Raw genomic sequence first — 22,271 nt, 5'->3', positions numbered from 1 at the left:
TTCATTTTTATAATGTGTATACATTATATAATGGGTATTCACTTTTTTTATAATATATGAAGTTGGCGTGAAAATCAGTTCTTTTCAGCATGAATCAATGTGGAAGTTTTCTTCAGTGATTTATCTCCAAACTAATGTTGATTTGTAGTAAGCAGCAAGAAAATAGATGGTTGAATTAATTTCTCTCTCTTTAATTCATTTATGTGGGGCATTTTGCATTATGATTTCTTCATTGTGATTATTCCAGTGAAATTTTACATCCGAAATAAATTTGACGAAATACCGTGATGTTTGCAAATGAAATTCTGATGAATAAATGATTTCTATATTACTTTTTTAAATAATTAAAATCGTAATTCATTATAATCATTTTCAAAATGGCATTAAGTATGTATTAGGAAATACAAATTAGTCAACTGAAAGAAAGTTGAAATCACTGTTTTCCGGAACATATAAAAGTTTTAAGGAAGATTCCTAAAAATGAATAGATCCAGAAATTATAATTGAGCAGTGAATATTGGTGATGATGTCATTTAGTAGTTTATTATTGATAAGTGTAATTGTCCTTTGATTGAGCTTTACTGTAAACGCATTAACAATAAAAAAGGATAATTTTGGGTTACATCTGTATGCCATGATGGGATTAAACTTGTGATTTTATTAAAATAATGGGATTCAACTTTTGATTTTATTAAAATATCAAAGATTAGGTATGGAAAAATTGTGCATTATTTCAGCAGAAGAAAGAGTACTGTTTAATTATCATTCATTATGTGAAATTTAAAAAGTTTTGACGTTAAATTTAAAAATTGACTGCAACGAGAAGATTTGACATAGGTAATAACATATGATATAAGATATTCATATCAATGATATTAGAAATGAAATGATGTTGAAAATTTATTGAAAAATATAAATGAATGAAAGATAAACAATTGTATGAATGTGCTGTATTAAAAGAAATGCTAAAAGAATTTTAAATTTAATAAAAAATGTTCAACAATATCTCTCTTTTTTTAAATAAAAATCCAAAAAATTCAGCAATATTCTTTTTTTTTTAAAAAAAAAAAAGTAAAAAAGGTTTTTTTTTAATAAAGCACTTTGAATGAAAGAAATTTGAGAAATTTCACTTCAAGCGATTACTAGCATTTCACATTATTGGATTCCGTAATAATCGCATGGAAACTTCGAATCTAAAATTTAAATACAACTATATTTGATTAGCGGAAATAAAAGTTATGAAAGTAATGGAATATTTTTAAAATTTAAATCAATATCAAATTATGTCAAATAAAATTAGAGTAAAGAAATTTTGAGGCAAACTTTTGATTTATTATTTTTATTTCTCTATTATATGTCAATTATTTGTTAATTTATTTAGTACCAATTCATAATTGGTAATTATTTTAGCTTTCACAGAAGAAAATTGTGAAAGGTATATGTATTAGTGCAGTTTAATTTATGAAAGAGCAGCGAAAATTGAAAAAAAAATTACATTTCAAAAAACACAAAGATTTTATTGAAATTATTGAAATGAAATAGATTTACTTTAAATCATTGGGTAATATATAGTCGCAAACTGATATATCAAATACTTTTTGATATAACAAAGTAATAATAGCAAGATCTTTTAACTTCCAATCTATAAAATCACTTTTTAATTAATTTCTTTTTTTTTTAATTTTAATTAATTTTTTTCTCTGCAATATACATTTTTATTATCCTTCTTTTATTGACTGATTATTCTTGCAATAATTTTATAAATTTTAAAAGCTTGCGAAAAAGAAACGCATATGTTTTTTTTTTTCTTTTAATTTGTTGTTATATTTTCTTAAATGATAATAAATTGATAACAGATTAGAAAACTTACCATAATCAAGAACATTAAGATCAGATATTCTAACAAATGAATTGGGTAAATTATTGTATGAACTAAAATTATATTTTCATATCTAAAGAAAAATAAAAAACAAAAAACAGAATTTATACTTTCATTAAACTTATTTGCATTTATAAATATTTAACTAATATGCAAATTTCATTTATTTTTTTCAAATCTTTCAACATTAGCATAGTAATTTTTCATTTTACAAACAAAAAAAGGTTTAAATTTTTTTTTATATTAAAATTTTACTAAAACATACGCTAAGCCACCAAATATGAAGACACGATTACCAATAACAGCAACCTGTTGTTCCTGTCGATTACATGGACCAACCAAACCACCTGGTTTTAATCGACGCCACACCGATGTTTTTGGATCAAATTCATGAATTGTACCAAAATGATAACTTTCATCTTGCAAACAACCACCAAATATATACATCTTATCACGATAGACCCCTAAATACTTATCATTCATATCAACAAATCATTATTTCCTTTAACTTATCATTGAGTAATTCATTTCATTTTCATTTTAGAAAAAACATTTATATTCTCAAATTAACAAAACACCATATATAAAAAATAAATTTATCAAAAATTTAGACTTGACATACGTACTTATATAAATTAAGTTATTGAAAAAAAAAAAAAAAAAACAAGATATAATTTAAAAAGTTCTTAAATCAATATTAGTTCTTGAAAAAGAAAAAAAAAAAGTGCGCCTTTATTTAATACATAAAATTCATTTTATGCAATCATCACTTTTTCTTTTTCAAAAAAAAGCAAAAGAGAAAAGCGGAAAAAGCACTTACAAGCAGAATGATTTTTCCGCCCACATGGTATGACACCTGTGACATTTTGTTGCTCCCAATGACGTGTCTCCAAATTTAAAAAGCTTATTTGTAATTCATACATTGGCACACCAACCCCACCAAATATATACATTTTATTGCCAATTACACAAGCTGTATGAAATTCCCGTACCTCTGGCAATTTACCCTAAATTATAAATAAAATTTCAATTTTGCGCATAATTAATTTTGTTAAAAATTCCAACAATCATTTAAAAAAGAAAATGGAATGGATGATGAATGAAAAATAAGACGAATATTTGTAAATATAACACAAAGAAATAAATCCCAGAAAAAAAGAGAGAAAAAGTTAATTTTATTTATTAGTAATTATAATTAAAAAATGGAATAATTTGAGAAAACAAAATAATTCAAATAAATTATAACACTTACCGTTACACTCCATTTAGTCCATTTTTGACTTTTGAAATTAAATACATCAATATGATCTGGTGTACTAAAAAAAATTTTCAAATTCTTTAAATATTTGTTTTAATATTTTTTGTTCCCTAAATTGTTGAACTTAAATTTTATCAAAACAAAAAAATAAAAAGTTATTCCTCGCACTATTAATTTGTTTTTTTTGTAAAATTATTCAAAAAATAATTTGTAAAACAACTAATTCATATATTTTATTCATAAGTAAAATGTATTAATTTTATTTGTGATGAAAAGAAAAAAACGATTAATCGATGTTAAAATTTCGTTTGATAATACTAAAAAATAAGAAAATCAAAAAAATAAATAAATAAATAAAAAATCCTTGGAAATAATTTTTTTTTCAAATTTTACGAAAAATTTTGATCGATTCCACCAAATATAATCATCATATCATTGTACACAACTGCGGTATGTCCAAAACGTGATGGTGGTGGAGCGTTAGTACATGGAACGATTGTCCAAATATGTCTTTCTAAAAAAAATAAAGAAATTTTAAATAAAGAAAAAAAGACACAATCATTAAATTTTTTTTAATTAAAATAAAAAATAATTTAGAAATATTTAGAAAAATTTCTTCTCTTTTATTCTTATCTAATTATTAGTTAAATAATTCTAATAAATTTTTATATTTTTATTTATTAATATATTTATTTATTTTTTATTTATTTATTATTTATTTTGTTTATTAAATTTATTTATTTTATTTATTATTTATTAAGATTTTTTATTTATGGTTTATATTTATTAAATTAAAATTTCATATAAGATATTACTGAAATACCTGTATCATAGCAAAATATTTGATGAGTTGTTCTACTTGAAACCTGAAATCCACCCCACAAAAAAATTTTCCTTTCATATGCTACAACAGTATGGCCAATTGATCGACTTGGTATTTCGCCGAATGATACCAATGGATCATTTGGCTCAAGTGATAATGGTAATGGATAATATGTTCGATTGTAATATTTTCTTGGAAGATAAATACCATTACGATATGGTACAGATATTTGATGCCAACGATAATGATCTCAAAAATAATAAATCGTTTCAAAAAGTAAAAAGAAAAAATAATATTTAAAATTATTATCTTTCTTTTTTAAATATTTAATTATGTAATATCAAAATGATTTTATTTGTAATATAACATATTCGTGTAAATTATTGTAATATTTGTCGAATTCGATGAGAAATAATTTACTTTCCAATTAGATAAGACGTGATAAATTTTTGACTTCACGTTGATGCATTCATTGGATTTAATTGAAAATAATTTACGTATTAAATTAGATGAAACATATAAAATTTTTATTTGACATTGACGATACATATTCATTCATTTCATTAAATAAAATTAATATACTGTAGAAAGAAAAAAATAAATTGAAGTGTTTGGTTCTTATTTACTATTTAAAAATATTTCATTATTTACGATAAATGGTGCAATTTCAGTAAAAAAAAAGAAATTAAAAGATTGTTAACAATAAAATTTTATCAATTTTTAAATTTTTGTTTTTTTTTAAAGTGAAAACTTTGAGAGAAAAAAAGACCGAATATTAAAATAAACAAACCAGTATTAAGAATACTTATACCAAATAATTTAGCATTTGGATCACAATTTTCAGGTGGCAAATATTCGCCAACAGAATAAATCTTTTTGCCAATTGCTACCGCACATTGATTAGAGACAGTTGGGCCACCTTCAACAAAAATTGTCCAACATACCATGATGAGATCCTATCTAAATGTTAGTAAAGACGTCAAATTTATTCTCTAAATTATTCGTATAATTAAATATAAATTCCTAAATAGTAATTTTTAAATGTAAAGTCAAAAAATATTAAATGTAAAAGTAAAAATATGACGAATTAATGAATAATTGAAAAAATTTACAAATTAAAACTTTAAGAAATTATAAAAGTAAACCAACAATTTTTTTAGGTAAAATTTTCGTTTTTCACTTTTTATCTTTTTTTTTCTTACTTTGATGTTTTTTCCAAGTTTTTTGGTTACCGTATAATATTTTGTGCTATGTTGGCTAATTATGCTAATTAATAAAATTATTTAAGCAAAATAAAATTGAAATGAAATTATTGTTTTTAAAATTTATCAATTAAAATATGTATGTATCAGAATTATATGTCAAATTTTCATCAAAGAATGGAAAAAGAAAAAATTTTGTTATATTATTGAAAAAAAATTTTTTAAATTGAAATAAATTTAGTGGAAAATTTATTGTTACTTTAATTGGTAATGCAATTTGTAAATAAAAATTTACAGAAAAGAAAGAGGAAGCACAAAAGAAAAATCATTGATAATCAAATGAACTATGATAGCATATCAGTTTATTCAAATTTTCCCGGTAATAGATCAGTATTAGAAATCTTGTAATCAACAATCGTTCTGCAATATTTCAATTTTTTTCCGGGATTTTTTTAAAAAAAGTTTGGTAGTATTGGCACAATTTTAATATAAATAATTTTAAATAAAAAATTATTGTTTTTTTTTTTTTTTTTTTTTTTTTTATAAATAATCGACTACATAAAGATAGATAAAATAAATAGTAGCAGTTATAGTACATTGTAGATTTAATTTTTTGATTTAACTTAGATTTAAAATTTAGAGGATCAATTGAAAAAATCCAAAATAGTTATTTTACAGATAAATTAAATCAAAATTATTATAGTTTTATGGTTAATATTATACATTGATCTCATATTTTTCAAACGGAATTTATCATAAAACAATAATTAGTTTAAAGATTAATTAACTGAAGCTAAATAATAATAAACTTAGTAAGTATAAAGATATGAAAAATTAATCAGAAATGGAATATTATTTTCCTTTTTCCTTACTGTAAAAATTAAATAATAATTTATATGTGAAATGATTGAAGAAGGAATAAATTTCATAAAATATTGCATACTTTTTTATTTCTTTTCTTTTTTCTTTTTCTAATCATTTATGATAAAAAAATAGTTTTTTTTTTTTTTCTTTCATATCCATCCATACCTTTTGCCATTCTAAAATATTTCATTATTACAAATTTGAAAAATTAAATTTGCATCATTAATTTCATACATATAACTAATTATTATAAAATTTATGGATAAAATGAAATTACATTATATGAAATGCTAAATTTTATTAAACTTTGGCATTTTTTTTCTTTTTTTCTTTGCATATTGGTATAATTATGTAGATATGTTAATTTTAGTCTAATAATTATAACTGATCTCTTCCCGGTACTTTTATATTGAATAATTTGTCACATATCATTGCATATACATTTTGATTTATTACCATTTTCATATTATTTCTCGTCATTTTTTAGGAGACAGTTATTTTGCTGAATTATTTGCATCATTTTTTACTAATTTTTTGATTATATATTCAAAAAAAAGAAGAAGGTATTAGTAAATTATTTTTATTTTTCTTCAAATTTTTCATTTTAATTTGCCTTTTTTTTAAAATTAATTTATGGATTCTTGAAAAATTGTTCTAAATGAAAAAAGTATTATTCAAATTTGATTGCTAGAAAATTCAATATAATTGTTTTTAGCAATTTAATATCCCAAACAATATGCAAAATTCGAACAATTTTATATCATAAAAACATTTTAGCAGAATGAAAAATTGCATGCATATTATCATTTCAAAAAGAAAAAAATAAATAAATTTATTTGTTTAAAAAATTCTTTTTTCGTACTAATTATGCTATTATTGTAAGCATGTTTAATTGTTTGACAAAATATTATTGTTTAATCTTAATTTTTAAAATGGACAAATGTAATATTAGAATTTTTACAAAGTTCATTTTTTAAATGCAAATAATATTGATAAGCAAATTTATTTTGATTGAATTCAGAAAAAATCGTAGAACAGAAACTTTTGAGTTTTGAATTGTTACTTTGCATAACTTTAATTTAATTAGTATTACTGCTATTTTTTGTTAAACATAGCATAATTAAAATGAAACTTTTTTGATGATATAATTATTAAATAATTATGTAATGTAGTTTTATTTAAAATTATTATCATATTATTATGTAATACAGTTCTGCTAAACTTAATTTGTTTTTTAATGTCTTAATTATAAAAAGTTTAATTCAATTATTTTAAATTTTTTTGTTTTTTTTTTCTGTTGCATAAATGTTTATGCGTGTAATTTCTCAAAATTTTAATTGTTTGTTATCAAATATTTTATGAATTTATTTTAAGTAAAAAAAAAATTTAGAAAATTTCTGCACGTCAAATCAATGGCATATTGGACAGTTTCATTAAACGGTGGTCCAAAACGAGCTAATCAAGCTGCCGCTGCATTAGGCTGTAGGATTTACTCATTTGGAGAATTTGATTATGCCGATGAGTCATCTCGTAGTCCGGTATTTGGTATACATGTTCTGAATACCGGTATGTCCGGTTTTCCTGATTATTTCTAATCGCACACATATAATTAAACAATCTTTTTCATGTTTATTTAAACTTTTGAACTAACATTAATACATTAATTCTATTATTAAAGTTTATTTTTAAAATGAAATGATTTTTTTTTTTTGCTCTGACACAAGTAACATTTTAAAATACATACGTTCAAACGTAACTCAATTATGTAATTTTGTTTATATAGAAGTTCTATTTCAAGATTTTGCAGAAGTTTAAATTTTGTACTTTAAAAATTTCAAATTATATTACTTCAAGTTTTTCTACTCATAACTATGTTTTCATTTGTTTGTATTATGAATTTGATTGTTTATATTTATTACTCTTACGTAACGAATAGATAGTAATCGATTAATTTCACATTAAATTTATTGAAATAGCATATTTCAGACATATTAATATATCAGAAACTTCATTCTATGTTATATGCCTAACTTTTTTTTTTAAAAAAAATTCAAAACAAAAATAAAACTTAAAAAAATAAATGCCTGTAAGCATTAAGATTACAAAACACAAAAATTTTCTTATTCTTCTTATATGCAGTTGAACAATGATTTCAATTTTCTCATAAATTTAATTGTCATTTGTAGATTCTAAAACACTACACAATTTTTAGCACTAAAAAAAATTACTTAAATAGTAAAAATTTTTTAAAAAAAATGATAAAATAATAAAAAATTAATGACAATAATAAGAAAAACCACTCAATATTATTAAAATTCCAAAAATAAAATGATATGAAGCAAAAAAAATTTTAATTTAATTATATTAAATTTCTTCATTTTTAATTTCAGAATCCTATCGTTGGCATCAATTATTAGCAACATCAAGGAATTGTTTATATTTGCCATTGGAACGTTATGCAGAAGTACATCGGAATCAAGCTGCAAGAAATGCTGATAACAATGATAATGATAATGATAGTGATGGTGATATTGCCAATGATAATGATAGTGGTAACGATGGTGCCAGAGATAATGCTAATGATAATAATAATGGTGGTGACAGAGATAATGGTAATGATAGTGACAGTGGCAATGATAATAATAACGGTAGTGACAGTGATAATGATAACGATATTGACATTGATAACGATAATGATAATGATGATACGCATGAGAATTTGGTGGCTTATAATGAAACACCACATTATCGAATTAATCATACTGTTGTAATGTACAATAGAAAATTTTATATGTGGGGTGGATGCACCGAAGGTTTAATTTGTTGTACAAAAATGTTTTGTTTTGATCCAGGTATATTTCCTTTTTTCTTTTTTTATAAATTATTTTTTCAAAAAAAAAAAAGTAATTGCCAATATTAATTAGAATTTTGTTTATTTAAAAGGTAATTGAAATTAAAAAACAAAAAAGGGGACAACAATGGATGTTATTATTTTTATAATTGAATTAATTTGGCATTTTTTTTTTCTTTTTGTTTATGTTGTTTGATTTTTTTTTTTGTGTTAACGATTAGTTTTATTAAAAGTAAAGTTGAATAAATAATTTTTTCTTTTCTTTTTTGTGTTTTTAAAATTAATTTAAATAACTTTTTTGTTTTCTTTATGCTTTCGTTTTTTTTTTTTTTTTTTTTTTTTCTTTGGGCAGAATATTTTATCAATTTGAGAGAATTTGTTTTAAAAACTTTTTAGAAGAAGAAATTTGGTCGGTAATTCCATGCATTGGTCAAGTACCAATTGGTCGTACAAGACATACAGCAGTTGTCTTTAATGATATGATGATCGTTTATGGCGGACGTGAAAATAATTTAACAAAGTATATCGTTTTATTCATTTATTTATTTTGTTTTTAATTATATTTAATTTAATATTTTTTTCTATAACTGAAAAAGATATAAGTGCAAGAGTAGTTTTTGTTGAATTTCGTTTTAATTAAATTAATAAAGAAATAAAATTTTTTTTTTAAAAAAATTCAGTAAATTATTAATAATACTATTTTCTAAATACCATATGAGAAATAATTGATCGTTTTGGTTTTGTTTTGCTCAAAAATTTTGCTTTCCAAATGTTTATTAATTATAACAAATTATTTTGATAAAATAATTATTGAGGAAATTAATTTTAATTTAAAACAAATTTGTGTTGAATTTTTTCCATGTAATTTTATTTTCTGTATGAAATAATTGATGGAACAAGCTGAAAAAAGTCCATAAATTATAAACGAATAATGAAAAAAGAATTGGAAGAATGAAAAAATGAAAAAAAAAAAACTTTTTCAGTTTTCCGGAAACTGTTTTTGCGTATAATTTTACACAAAATAGATGGTACGAAATGATTATTGAGGTAAGTTTTTTTATGCAGTTTAAAATGCTAATTAAATTTTAGTTTATTATTGAACTAATTATTGAAAATATGTAAATTGTTGACTAAGTTTAATTAATTATCCAACTAATTACATATAATTAGATAAAAAGTAGCAATAACAATTCATTTTTAATATATTTCATTCATTGAAAATCTAATCGCTAAAAATAAATTCTACTTTCTCAATTAAATTTATTGATTACTTCAGGGTGAAATGCCAGCAAACGGACGAGAATTTCATACAGCATGCGTAATTAACAGAAAAATGTATGTATTTGGTGGTAAGAATGATTTTGTGAATGATTTAGGCTTGGATGTATTAAATTTAGAAACAGGTCGCTGGGAAAAACCGGAAGAAACCGGTGATATTCCATGTGGACGTCGAAATCATTCCGCTTGTATGTTTTATACTTTTTATTTACTGATTTATTGTTTATTATCTATTTTAATAAGCAATAAATTATTTTGTAAATTCATATGAAAAAAAAAATTTCCAAAAATAAAAATAAACAATTATGATAAGCTGTAAATTTAGTTTATTTGAATTAAAAACTTTTAAAAATATGTAATTTTCCTTTTTATTTTTAATCCTAGGAATTAATATAGTTTAAAAGATGTAATGATTTGTTGATTCTTAATTTAAAATTTAGTCGTAATTCAAATTAATTAATTAATTATGGAAAAAAAATTAAAAATTGAAGTAATTAGTAATATTTGAGGGGTTCATCAAGGGATGTTGTATATCTTTGGTGGTTATCAGCATGATCATTATCAGCATTTAAATACACTTCATGAATTTAATCCCGAAACTTCCCGATGGCGTCTTCTGCAACAGTATGGCTTAAATCGGCCGATATCAAGACAACGACACTGTTCTGTTATTGTTAATGATCGTGTCTTTATATTTGGTGGTTTGGGGTATGCTTATCATTTTTTTTTTCTTTTTAAGTGATAAATAATTATTTTAGAATAATTTAATTTTTTTTTTAACTCAATAATTAATAGCTAATGTTAAATTTATCTTTTATTTAAAAAAAATCATGCATATACCATAGATTATCACTTTATTATAATAGTAATTGTTACTTTTCCAACTTAATTACTAATTGTTTTGTTTTGTAATTAATTGCATAGTATTAGCTACATAATATTAAAATTTATTAATTAATAAAATTGTTTTTTATTTGAGTTTATTATATAATTATCATTTTTTTTGGCTTTTAATAAGTATTATACAAATTATTGTTTAAATATTAAATATTTGGTAATTATTGATATTTCTTCTGCTTCTTTTTTCCATTTTATCATCAGAGATTATTATTATTATTTCTTAAGAAATATATTATGAATTATTTTCAAGATTACTTTGTATTTTGAATTATTAATATTTTTAAAGTGTATTGTAGATTATTATTATCAAGATTATTATTGAAAAAATGTTTACTTACAGTAAAGCAATTATTAAAATTATTATTTTATTGTAGCAAGAAATGAACAATAACTTTTTTAAACTAATAATTCAGTAAGTTTTTAATACTATAAATTATTATTAAAATTATTTAACCATACTATGTATACTATACTTTATTATTATTATTAGTACATGATCATGTTTTTTTATTGTAAAATGAAGTGGTTAGTTTCTTTTTTATTTTTTTTTAAAATATTTTTCAGTTTAAAAATAGTACCAAATGAGAACAATATCATCTGACATTACTTTATAATATCATTTAAGGGCAGTGGCTGAATTTAATTTACCTCCCAGTATTGCTGCTGATGCGCAATTGGTCAGAGAAATAGCTGATCTTCATGTTCTTGATTACGGTTAGTTAAATTTTGTAACAAATTTCTTTTTATATTATTATTGAAAAAATGTTTACTTACAGTAAAGCAATTATTAAAATTATTATTTTATTGTAACAAGAAATGAATTTAATTAGTATTATATTATCTCATAATAAATCATATTAAAATTTAATAATAATGTTAAAATTTGATTAGATGGTATAAAATTAATTAATTATTCTTTGTTTAATTAATAAATAAATTTAAGAAATGAGAATTTATATTTTGTTATGGTTATTAATCAAACTTTAAACTAATTTTGCATTTTATTTTTACTTTTATATTTCATTTTTTAATGCGGTAAATTTGTTGAGATTTGATAATGCTACTAATTAATTAGTCTATTTATTAATTTTATCAATTAACTTCTCATTTAGCTTTAATTTATCCATTACTCATTAGCTTTAGCAACTAATTTTTCTTTTTTACAACGATGTATTATTTAACTAACTATTTTTTTAAATAAGCTTTGTCATTCTTCTCTCATTTTTCACATTTTTTCCATGCTTCTGTTATAGCTTAATTAATCTAATCTATGATAAAATAATTAATTATAAAAAGTGCATTCACACCATAATATTTATTTGTGATTTTGTAATATTACTAAAGCTATCAATTTTTACCTAACATTTGCCAAGTTAAAATTCAATAATAAATTCATTAAAAAATCTCAGTGATTATTGAAAGTAAAAATTACAGATTTTAAATTGGAAGATCTTTGCATCATTTCATTATTGAGAAATGGAGTAAGTAGCGATCTTTTTAATTTACTTCCATTTTGGATAAAGTAAGTTTATCTTACATTCTTCTCTTATTTTTCACATTTTTCCATGCTTTTGCTGTAGCTTAATTAATCTAATCTATAATAAAATAATTAATTATAAAAAGTTTGAAATGCATTCAATTTTAGATGAATCAAATAATCCAAATTCTTTCTGAAATATTTTAAAATTTATGGAAAAATATGGCTTAAATCATTTTAAGTATATTTAAAAACATACTTCAATTATTATTTGATCGTTACAAAAAATCAACAAGCTGTTATTATTTTCCACTGTTATTTTTAATTTTATCATCAAAATTAAGCATCAACAATTTACTAATAAATTTAATTATGTATTCATTTCAAATTTCAGATATAATATTAGCATGAGAGTTACACCTAATTATGTGACGTGAAATGTGCTTCTTTTTTATTGGAAAATTTTTTGAAATGCGCAATTGTTATATTTTTTTCGTGAATTTTTTATTTTTAAATAATATTTTATATCATTTGATCATTTCTAAAATAGTCATTTTTCATTTCTTGTATTACTGTTATCATTATTATTATTGTTGTCATTATTATTGTTGCCATTATTATTATTTCTATTATAATTGTTGCCGTCTATTATTATTGTTGCTATTCTTACTCACTGATTCATATAGCATTGTTTTAAAATTTTTGAACAAATACGAAATTATTTATTTCTTTGCATTATGATTTAGTAAATATTTACATACTTTATTTATATGCATTTCTTTCCCTGAAATCTCTGCCTTTTTTGTTTTTTCCTTTTTATACAATTTCTTTTTGACTCACTTACTGATATTTGAAATTATGGAATGATTAGCAATATTTCGATCAGATTATCAGTTCGAAATTTATGCATATTATAAAATGATTACTGATAAATCATTGTAAGAATATCATCTATAATTTTTTGTTGTTTCAGTTTTAAGTATTACTTATGCATTTATTCATATTGCATATATTACATTACTTAATAATTCAACTTTTCAAAAATCGATCATAATAATTAAATTAAATTCAATTTTAATCAATTTGTGATCTATGCATAATTTTATATTAGTCTTTTTCATCAATCATTTTTTTCTTTTTAATCACTAATTTCCGACATGTGTATGAGAAGAATTGAAACATTGATGAATGTTATGTTTGATTCATAAATCATTTTCTAATGATTACAATAAATGTTTACTTTTTGAAATTACTGAAATAGTTATCTTAAAAGATTAAAAAAGAAAATAACATTCTTAATAATATGTTATTTTTGATTAATATAATTCAAAACAGTAATTAAAAATTTTAACAGAGCAATAAAAATGCAATAAAAACTGGTAAATAAATAATAAGTATCAAGTAAATAAATAATAAGTACAAAGAATATAAGAAAAAAATAAACAAAAAACAAGAATAAAGTAATTGTTTACATCAATTTCGGTGAATAAATTCAGTTTTTTACAGAAATATTTAATTAAAACTTTATCAGTGCTTTAAAAAATTTTTTTGTTTAAATTGGATTATAATCAAATAAACAAAGATGTGATAAGTTGGATGATTTATCAATACTATTTCCTTTTTTATTTATTTTTTTTTTTTCATCAAAGTGATAACATTTCAATATGTTGGCAAAATGAAATAAAAAATATTTTTTATTTATCATTAAATGACATAAAATAGTATAAAATTGCTATGTGGCATAAATAAATTTTTATTATATTAATTCTCTCATCTTTTAATAATTTATTGTAAAATTCCACTTCTGAATTAAATAAAGTGTTTTTAATTTCATCTAATAAAGTGAAATTTTCTTATGTTAATATTGTTATTATCATAATACATCAAAAAAAATTATTTTAAAAAATTTTATTCACGATGAATGAATTAATTTATTTTATATAATTACAGCTGTCATAAATATATTGCATTTTATTAAGTCAAATTTCTTATCATTTATTGAAATATGGCAAAATTGAAAATTTGCAAACTTTTTTTATTAAATACTAGTTATTGTATTAATTATTGTACTGTTACTGTTGTTGATAATCTCTGGATCATTCCGTGATAAACAATTCGGAATGATAGCGTTAACATTAAATATTTCTAAATGATTTATCATTGGATATGATATGATAAATTTAATGGCACTGTATTTCTGAATTAGAAAAAAACACAATTCTCGAAATTTTTAAATAACATTTCTAAAATTTTTCTAAATTTTTTCTAAATTTTTTTTAAGCCTTATTATATGATAACATTGTACCTTTTTTCAAAATTTTTTTTAAACTTTTTTTTTTTTAATTACATTGCATTATTGCATTGCTATTTGAATAGAATTTTTAATAAATTTTCTGTTAATTTACAATTTCAAATAGAATTTCTTCTTTTTTGGCATGAAAAAATTCATAAACATGCTTTAAAATTTTTTACTTTGTTTTCCGCGTAATTATTCCTCACGTATTTTACGTGTAATAGACAAATTACCACGGAAGAAAAAAGCCAAAACATTTTGTTGAATTTGCTTGCAATGATTTTTATTCCTTTGTAAATATAAAAATTTAACATTGTAGAAATAAATTTCAAAACAGAAAAAGGAAAAACATTGTGGCACAAATTTGAAGCATAGCAGAAAGAAAAAAAAAAAAGGAAAGCATTTTGCAGAAGTATAAATGATAGATTAATTTAGTAAATTTATTCAAAGAAAAGAATAAAATTAATTTGAGTACAATTCAAAATGTCATCAAAATTACAGGTATTTTCATAATTGAACAGAAAAAATTATGAACATATCACTATGTATGAGGTATAAATTTGATGAGTTTTCTTTTCTTTTTTTTAAGTAAAAAAGTGGTTGTCAAATTGTCATATGAAAGAGAGAAAGAGAGAGAGAGAGAGAGAGGTTGATAAGAGAAGAAAAAGAGGTTTTTTTTAATTGTGATAAATTATAATTGTAAATGTTTGGTAATTTTTTTTTTTGTTTTCTCAATTAGAATAAATAATATTTTTTGATAAAATTTTTTGTGGTTTTGAAAGTTGAAAATATGAAATTTAATAAAAGCAAAAACGAATAAAATAAATGAAAATTGAAATGAAAACAATTTTCTTTTTTCAAAAGAAAAAAAAAAGGAACGAATGACTGTCAATAAAAAAAGTAAAAAAAGATGGATGAAAAATTGAATTTAATTCATTCAAATGTTTCTTCGTTAAGCATATTACACTCATAAAACATGATTCGGTGTTGTCATCATATCAAGATGAATTCTAAAATAATTTAAATAATTTCATTGATTGAATATGAATGCTTTTTTTTTTCTATTATATTATTAAAATAAATGTATAAATCAAAATTCTATAACTTTTTTTTAAAAAGTTATAGCATTTGTGAGCTTTCATTCTTTTTATTTTCGTTTTTTCTTTTTCTTCTTAATATACCACAAAATATTCGATGCATCAAAAGTTTAAGAGAAAAATATTTAATAAAAGAACAAAAAAATTAATAAGTAATAAATTAAGATTAACCTTAATTCAAGTGGAAGATTATAACTTGTTCTAGGTAATTGATATCGTAGTACGGCAATTGCTGCAAGATCTTTCAATTTCCAATCTATAAAATGAAAAATGGATGAATTAAAAAAGTTATGTTAAAATTTAAGAAAAAATTTTTCATTTTTTATAAGCAATAAAATAATTGTTAACAAAATATTGAGAAAAATTATTTATTTATTTATTTTTTTAAAAATAATTATTTCAAAACTAACTGAAATTGAGAACATTGAGATCACACATTTCCAGTAAACAACCAAAGCCAAGCATTTCATTATAGGAAATGAGTTGTCTAAAATTGACAATAATCAAATATTAAGTATACAAAAAAGAAAAATTGCAGCAATAATTTAAAAATATACAGTTTTTAATTTCAATTAATATATGAAATGCATATTTAAGTCAAACATTATAAATGTATTGTATTCATTTCATAGCTTTAAATTATATAATTAATTTCAGAAATATCTCTATTGTTATTTATTTTATTTTTTGTTGTAAAATAAAATATATTTCAAATATTTTTGGCATTAATATTTAATAAATAATTATCTAATCAACTGATTTTCATTTATGAATTATGTATTATATGATTGATATTACAATAAATTAAAAGTTCGACAAGTTTATAATTTTTTTGTTTTTTAATTTAAAGAATCCTTACGCGAGACCACAAAATACATAAGCGCAATCACCAACGATCACACCACAATGGCGCTGTCGTCCGCTTGGACCTTTCAAACCAAATGGATGCATTTTACGCCACACCGATATTTCCGGATCATATCGAAAGAGTCCCGGTATATATTGATCATCTTCATGTCGACAACCAGCAAATATATACATTTGCTTATTATATACCCCTATAAATGATATAAATTTTATTAAGATATTCCTTTGTTTATATATTTCATTAAGATAATTTTTTATTAAGATAAAATTTTATTAAAATTTAACTTATCAATTTGTAAAAAAAAAAATTTCTTATACATTTCCAAATCCAAAAAAAAAAAAAAAAAAAACGAATTTAAATTCACAAAATAGTCAATAAAAGCAATTAGTTTTATTATTTTAAGAATTAAAATACATAAATTTATCATTTAAAGAAAAAAAGATTTTTTTTAACCAAAAAAAAAATCTTAAATGAATATTTTAATATAATTTATTAAAATTTTTCAAAACAATTTACAGCAGCATGCATCTACTAATCCATACGGTCTTTCACCGGTGACATCCGGTGTCTCCCAGTAACAATGCCGTAAATCCAACACATTCAGGTATAATTCTTGATGTAAGAAGTCAACGCCACCAAACACATACATCTTATCATCAATGACACATGCTGTATGATTCATTCGTGCTCGTGGTATATCACCCTGTATTCAATTTATATTTTCAATTTTTTTTTTTTTTTTTTTTGTAAAAACTTTTAGAAATGATGAAAAAATTTTATAGCATATCATTTATTTATTATATACGAGATAATTTAAATTTTCAAATTGTTAAAATTTGTAAAAAAACAAAATAAGAAGGAAAGAATAAATTTATATTATTATTTATGTAATTAGTTTTGTACTACTTTTATTTTCATAATTTTTTTATGTATATTATTTTTTTTATATATTTAGTAATAATAACTTACGTATACAATCATATTAAACCATATTCTTCTTTTAAAATTATATATCCAAACATTATTGTGTAATCTAAAAATAGAAAAATTATTTAAATTAATAATAGTTTTTTTTTTTATTGTTTAATATTGCATGGTGAAAAATGAAACAAAAAAACAAACAAACAATAATTTAATTATTTTAAATTTGTTATCATTTTTAATTTTCAACTTTTTACCATCTTTATTCTCATATATTACATACTATAACAATTATTAATTCTCAATTAATTAATTAATTAATTAATTATCTTGGTTGCTGATCTTCAGAACCGCCATACACAATCATCATATCATTAAATACCACAGCTGTATGCTTTTCACGTCCGGTTGCTTCGCCACTAGCACATGGAATTACTGACCAAGTTCGCTCTTCTTAAAATAATACTTAAATACTTGAAAAACGAATTTCAAATTTTAATCCTTTTTTATCATATTCTATTACCAATATTCGTTTTTCCCCTTTTCTCATATTGTATGTACAAATTTTTTTTTTGTTAGTCGTTAATATTAAAATTTCATTCAAATATTTTATTTTTTAAATAACTCAATAGTAAGCAAGATAAAAAGAAAATTATAACTTTTTCTTTTTTACCCTATATTAAACTATTATTAATTAATTAAATAAAAAGAATAATTTTTTCTTTCTCAAATTTTTGAAAGAATATTTATTAAAATTATATGCATAAAAGAATTTTTTAGAGAGAGAGAGAGAGAGAAAAGAAATTACCTGGATCAAAGCAATACATCTTTGAGCATAGCACTCCTATCTCATGACAAAAACCGCCCCACAAATAAATTTTACCCTTATATTCAACAACACTGTGACCAACTCGATGAACTGGACTTTCACCATATGGCTCATAAATTTGTCCTGAATCATCGATAAATTGCTGTGATGGATTTGGTTGAAATAATCGTGTTGGTACTCGTTGCCAACGATAATCAACTAAAATACAAAATAGTTATAGTAATAATAGAAATTGAAAATTTTTAATTTAATTCAAAAAGAAAAAATGAAAAATTAAACAAAAAAGAAAATAAAATTAAGTATAATTACTTCCATTAATTGAAATAATTAATATGAAATAATAAAAAAAATTATTATTCATTTAAGGGAATTTTTATGTTAATGATAAAGAGAGAGAGAGAGAGAGGAAAAGAGGGAAAAATGGAGGAATGGAATTATTTAGAGATAGCTTATAGTATTTGTTAATTTATTAATTAATATAATTTGAAGTCGAAATTTTTTATCAACTTCAGCTCGTATTATTTTACAAAGAATTAAAATCATTTTTACATATGTAAATAAAATTTACCTATTAAATTTTAAATAAATTTTTCTCACATATACTATTTATTTGTATTACGTCATTTCTCTTCATTTATTTTTCTTATTTTTTTATAAAAAAGTTACAAAATTCTTTAATTAATCTGTCAAAAACTAAAAATACAATGAAATTTTTTTTTTACTTTGAAAAAATAGAAACATTATTAGTTAGCAATAAAATTTTGTGAAGTAATTATATGAAAAAGATGAACAAAAAAAAATAACTTAAGCAAATTTATATATAAATATTTGATTTATAATATCGATTATAATTCAATTAATGTAAAAGTAGGTTTAATTATTAAATAAAAAAATTTTTTTTTGGGATAAAAATTAATTTGTTTTAAAATCAGATAAAGATGAAAAAAAAAATTTAGAAACTCAGAAACAAACTAGTATTTAAAACGTGTACACCAAAGGTTTCGGCAGGTTCGGTACACCAGCAACTACCAAATGCATAAATCTTATCATTTAAGGCAACCGCTGCTTGTGTCGTTCGTTTTGGACCACCTTGCAGTGTCACTATCCAACATGCCATAGTGTTATTGTTATGATAAGTGATAAATGATAAGTGAATCAAATGCTGTAATTGATAAAAAAATTAAAATGAAATTTTGAAAAATTCCATAGCTATCAAAACTAATATCGAAAGTAAAAAATTGAGTAACTTGAATTAAAATTATATAGTCAACAAATACTATAACAAATAAAAAATTACAATTAAATGAATTAAAATTCAAGTAAAAATGACTAGTTAAAGTTTATCAGTAATCAAATGCCATGAGACATTTATCAGTATTCATCAAATTCATGTTTATTTGTCACAAAATTTAGAAGATCTAATATAATTCATGAAATTAATTTTCAATCATAACAGAAAAAAAAAATTAAATCAAAAAATTAATAATAAATATTCAATAATAATAATAATATTCGATAATCAATAATAATAATTAATAATCAAATTATTAAATATTCAATAATCTAATGATTTATTTGTATCATCCATCAAAATCTTGCTGTAATTAAATAATCAATTAGACATATATTTATTTTTATTCTTTAGAAAAAGTTTTACATTTATTTGCAAAAAAATAATGTAATGAAAGATTTGTTTTTTCCTTTTTGATGTAAAAAACAATTAGAATTAATTGAATTAAAAGCCATAGGCAAAAATGACCAATAAAAATTTAGCAGTAAAATTAGTATATAAAAGTTTTTCTTTAAGATATTCAAAGTTTAATATTTACTTTAAAGTTGATAGCCGATAATTAATAACATAAAGATAGAAAAGTATATATAAGAAGTAATCATGATATGAGAATGATTATAAATGAAGAAATTGCTGTATGCATCTCAAAGCATTACTGGGAATAGATCAATTGAAAAATTGATAAGAAGCATATCAGTGAGATAAAAGTAAATCAAAAAATACGATAGATCTAAGTCAAAGTTTAAAATTATATAAACTGCGGGAAAATTTTTTAAACAATTACAAATTTTCCACTAATTTTTTACAATATGCATTTTTAAAATTAAATGATAAAATAATAATGAAATTTATTACAACTTTTGCAATTCTTTTATTTTATTGTTTAATCAAAAAATAATATATTAGAATTTAAAACACAATGTAAGTAATAGTCGGATCAGATTATTTCATTTTGCAAAAGTTAAACTGAAAAAAAAAGAATTATATAAAATATTATACTGTCAATTTAGTTGTTTGTAATAAAAATGAAAAAATTTTATGTTAAAATAAATAATCAAATTGTGCTATTTTTTGAAATAAAAAAATTCAAAATGTTAATTAATAACTTACTGATTGATTGATTAATTTGATTGAATGAATAATTAATTAATATCGCTTTAACTGTGTTAAATTACATCGAATTATTGCTAATTACTTTCTTTCATTTCAAATATACCAAATAGAAACACAAATAACAATTCTGCAACATTTATTATTCAAATATGTATTTCTCTCCAATCTTTTATTTGCTTTTTATAAAATTTTAAATTGAAAAAATCGATAAATATGAATTGTAGGAATTATTTGTTGTTGTTATGAATGTTTATTCATACAATAATTATTCTTTTAAATATATTATTGGTAATTTTATTTACAGCAATTTCAATTCAATTTTTGCATATCGAACAACATTGCATCCGTGACGTGTTTACGTTTTAGTTTTTTACGTTCACGTTCACTTTTTTCCTTTTTACGTTTACGCCTACGTTCAGTTTACGTTTCTTCTCGCGTTACATACATGCATGTGTAAAAGCAATACGTTCTTTTCAAATAGTTTCGTCTCTTTCAGTTGTTCTTATAATTTTACTTATATTAATTGTTAAATAAATTAAGTAATACTTTAGTAAGCTGAAAAATCTCATTTTTTCTTGAGTTTCAAAATCCATGAAGTTTTATCTTCAACTATTTTAATTGTAAAAAATGATCAAAATTTAAAGCTGTAATTCAGTCCTATTTGTTATATTTTGATTAATAAATCTGACTGGAAAATTTTCAAGTTTCTTTCCTCGACTTCTAATTTTTCATTTTATATTTTTCCATTTTTTTTTTTTTGTTCATGAATTTGTTGGTGGCTTTAAACTTAAAAATTTATAATATTAGAACTGATTTGCAATAATTATGAGAAAAAAAAACACATTTATTTTATTCTTTTATGCAAACAAAAAATTTAACACAAAAGGAAAAAAACGAAACAAAACAAAAACAAAAGAAAAAGGATGCAGAAAATGTCTAAAAATATTACAAAAAAAAAAAAAAAACGATGAGCTCAAAAATTAACGAAAATAAATTTTTAAAATCAAAAAAGAGTTAAAAAAATAGAGTAAAATTATATTATTTTTGTTACTGATTAATGATAATTTTATTAAATGTTAATTAAGAATACAACAATAACAAGAAAAATCGAATTTAATTATTAATTTAAATGTATTAAATTATTAAGTATTATCTATGCATTTAGATGCAGTTTCATTTTTTTTCTCCTTTAATAATTAAAAATTAAAAAATTAACTTTAAAGAAATAAAAAAAAAATTAAAAATTAACACTTCTGTGTAGCTAAAAACAATATTAAACTGCAATTTCTACTTCATTTTATTTTATTTTCTTATTTTTTTTTAAAAT

At 21.2% G+C, this 22,271-nt stretch overlaps 3 protein-coding genes across 4 annotated transcripts; 1 reads left to right on the top strand and 2 right to left on the bottom strand.

Annotated features, from left to right (window-relative positions):
* Positions 1-1,150: 1,150 nt before the first annotated feature.
* Positions 1,151-4,907, bottom strand: Bm9487 (Kelch motif family protein; the record flags this gene model as incomplete). Its single annotated transcript, XM_001902058.2, has 9 exons — positions 1,151-1,193; positions 1,549-1,642; positions 1,871-1,932; positions 2,145-2,343; positions 2,700-2,886; positions 3,132-3,195; positions 3,531-3,651; positions 3,961-4,209; positions 4,751-4,907. 9 exons carry the CDS (start codon positions 4,905-4,907, stop codon positions 1,151-1,153), a joined length of 1,176 nt encoding a protein of 391 aa, XP_001902093.2.
* A 2,531-nt stretch (positions 4,908-7,438) lies between these two features.
* Positions 7,439-12,969, top strand: Bm11549 (Uncharacterized protein; the record flags this gene model as incomplete). Its single annotated transcript, XM_043079226.1, has 9 exons — positions 7,439-7,592; positions 8,417-8,878; positions 9,274-9,397; positions 9,861-9,924; positions 10,154-10,343; positions 10,665-10,863; positions 11,681-11,769; positions 12,490-12,577; positions 12,927-12,969. 9 exons carry the CDS (start codon positions 7,439-7,441, stop codon positions 12,967-12,969), a joined length of 1,413 nt encoding a protein of 470 aa, XP_042935160.1.
* A 2,823-nt stretch (positions 12,970-15,792) lies between these two features.
* Bm8431 (Kelch motif family protein) lies at positions 15,793-19,657 on the bottom strand (the record flags this gene model as incomplete). Of its 2 annotated transcripts, XM_043079225.1 has the most annotated exons (8): positions 15,793-15,835; positions 16,094-16,178; positions 16,333-16,409; positions 16,782-16,980; positions 17,307-17,493; positions 18,094-18,164; positions 18,520-18,738; positions 19,513-19,657. In XM_043079225.1, the coding sequence occupies 8 exons, from the start codon at positions 19,655-19,657 to the stop codon at positions 15,793-15,795; spliced, it is 1,026 nt and encodes a 341-aa protein (XP_042935159.1). The 2 variants fall into 2 exon arrangements, with proteins under 2 accessions (XP_042935159.1, XP_001894535.1); XM_001894500.1 differs by lacking the exons at positions 15,793-15,835; positions 16,094-16,178; positions 16,333-16,409; positions 16,782-16,980; positions 17,307-17,493 and having other exon boundaries at positions 18,037-18,164.
* Between the last annotated feature and the right edge of the window lie 2,614 nt (positions 19,658-22,271).

Source organism: Brugia malayi (assembly GCF_000002995.4).
Source record: "Brugia malayi strain FR3 genome assembly, contig: Bm_v4_Chr2_contig_001, whole genome shotgun sequence".
Classification (NCBI taxonomy): Eukaryota; Metazoa; Nematoda; class Chromadorea; order Rhabditida; family Onchocercidae; genus Brugia; species Brugia malayi.
The sequence above is the reverse complement of the archived record's forward strand: the minus strand, read 5'-3'. Positions and strand labels throughout refer to the sequence as shown.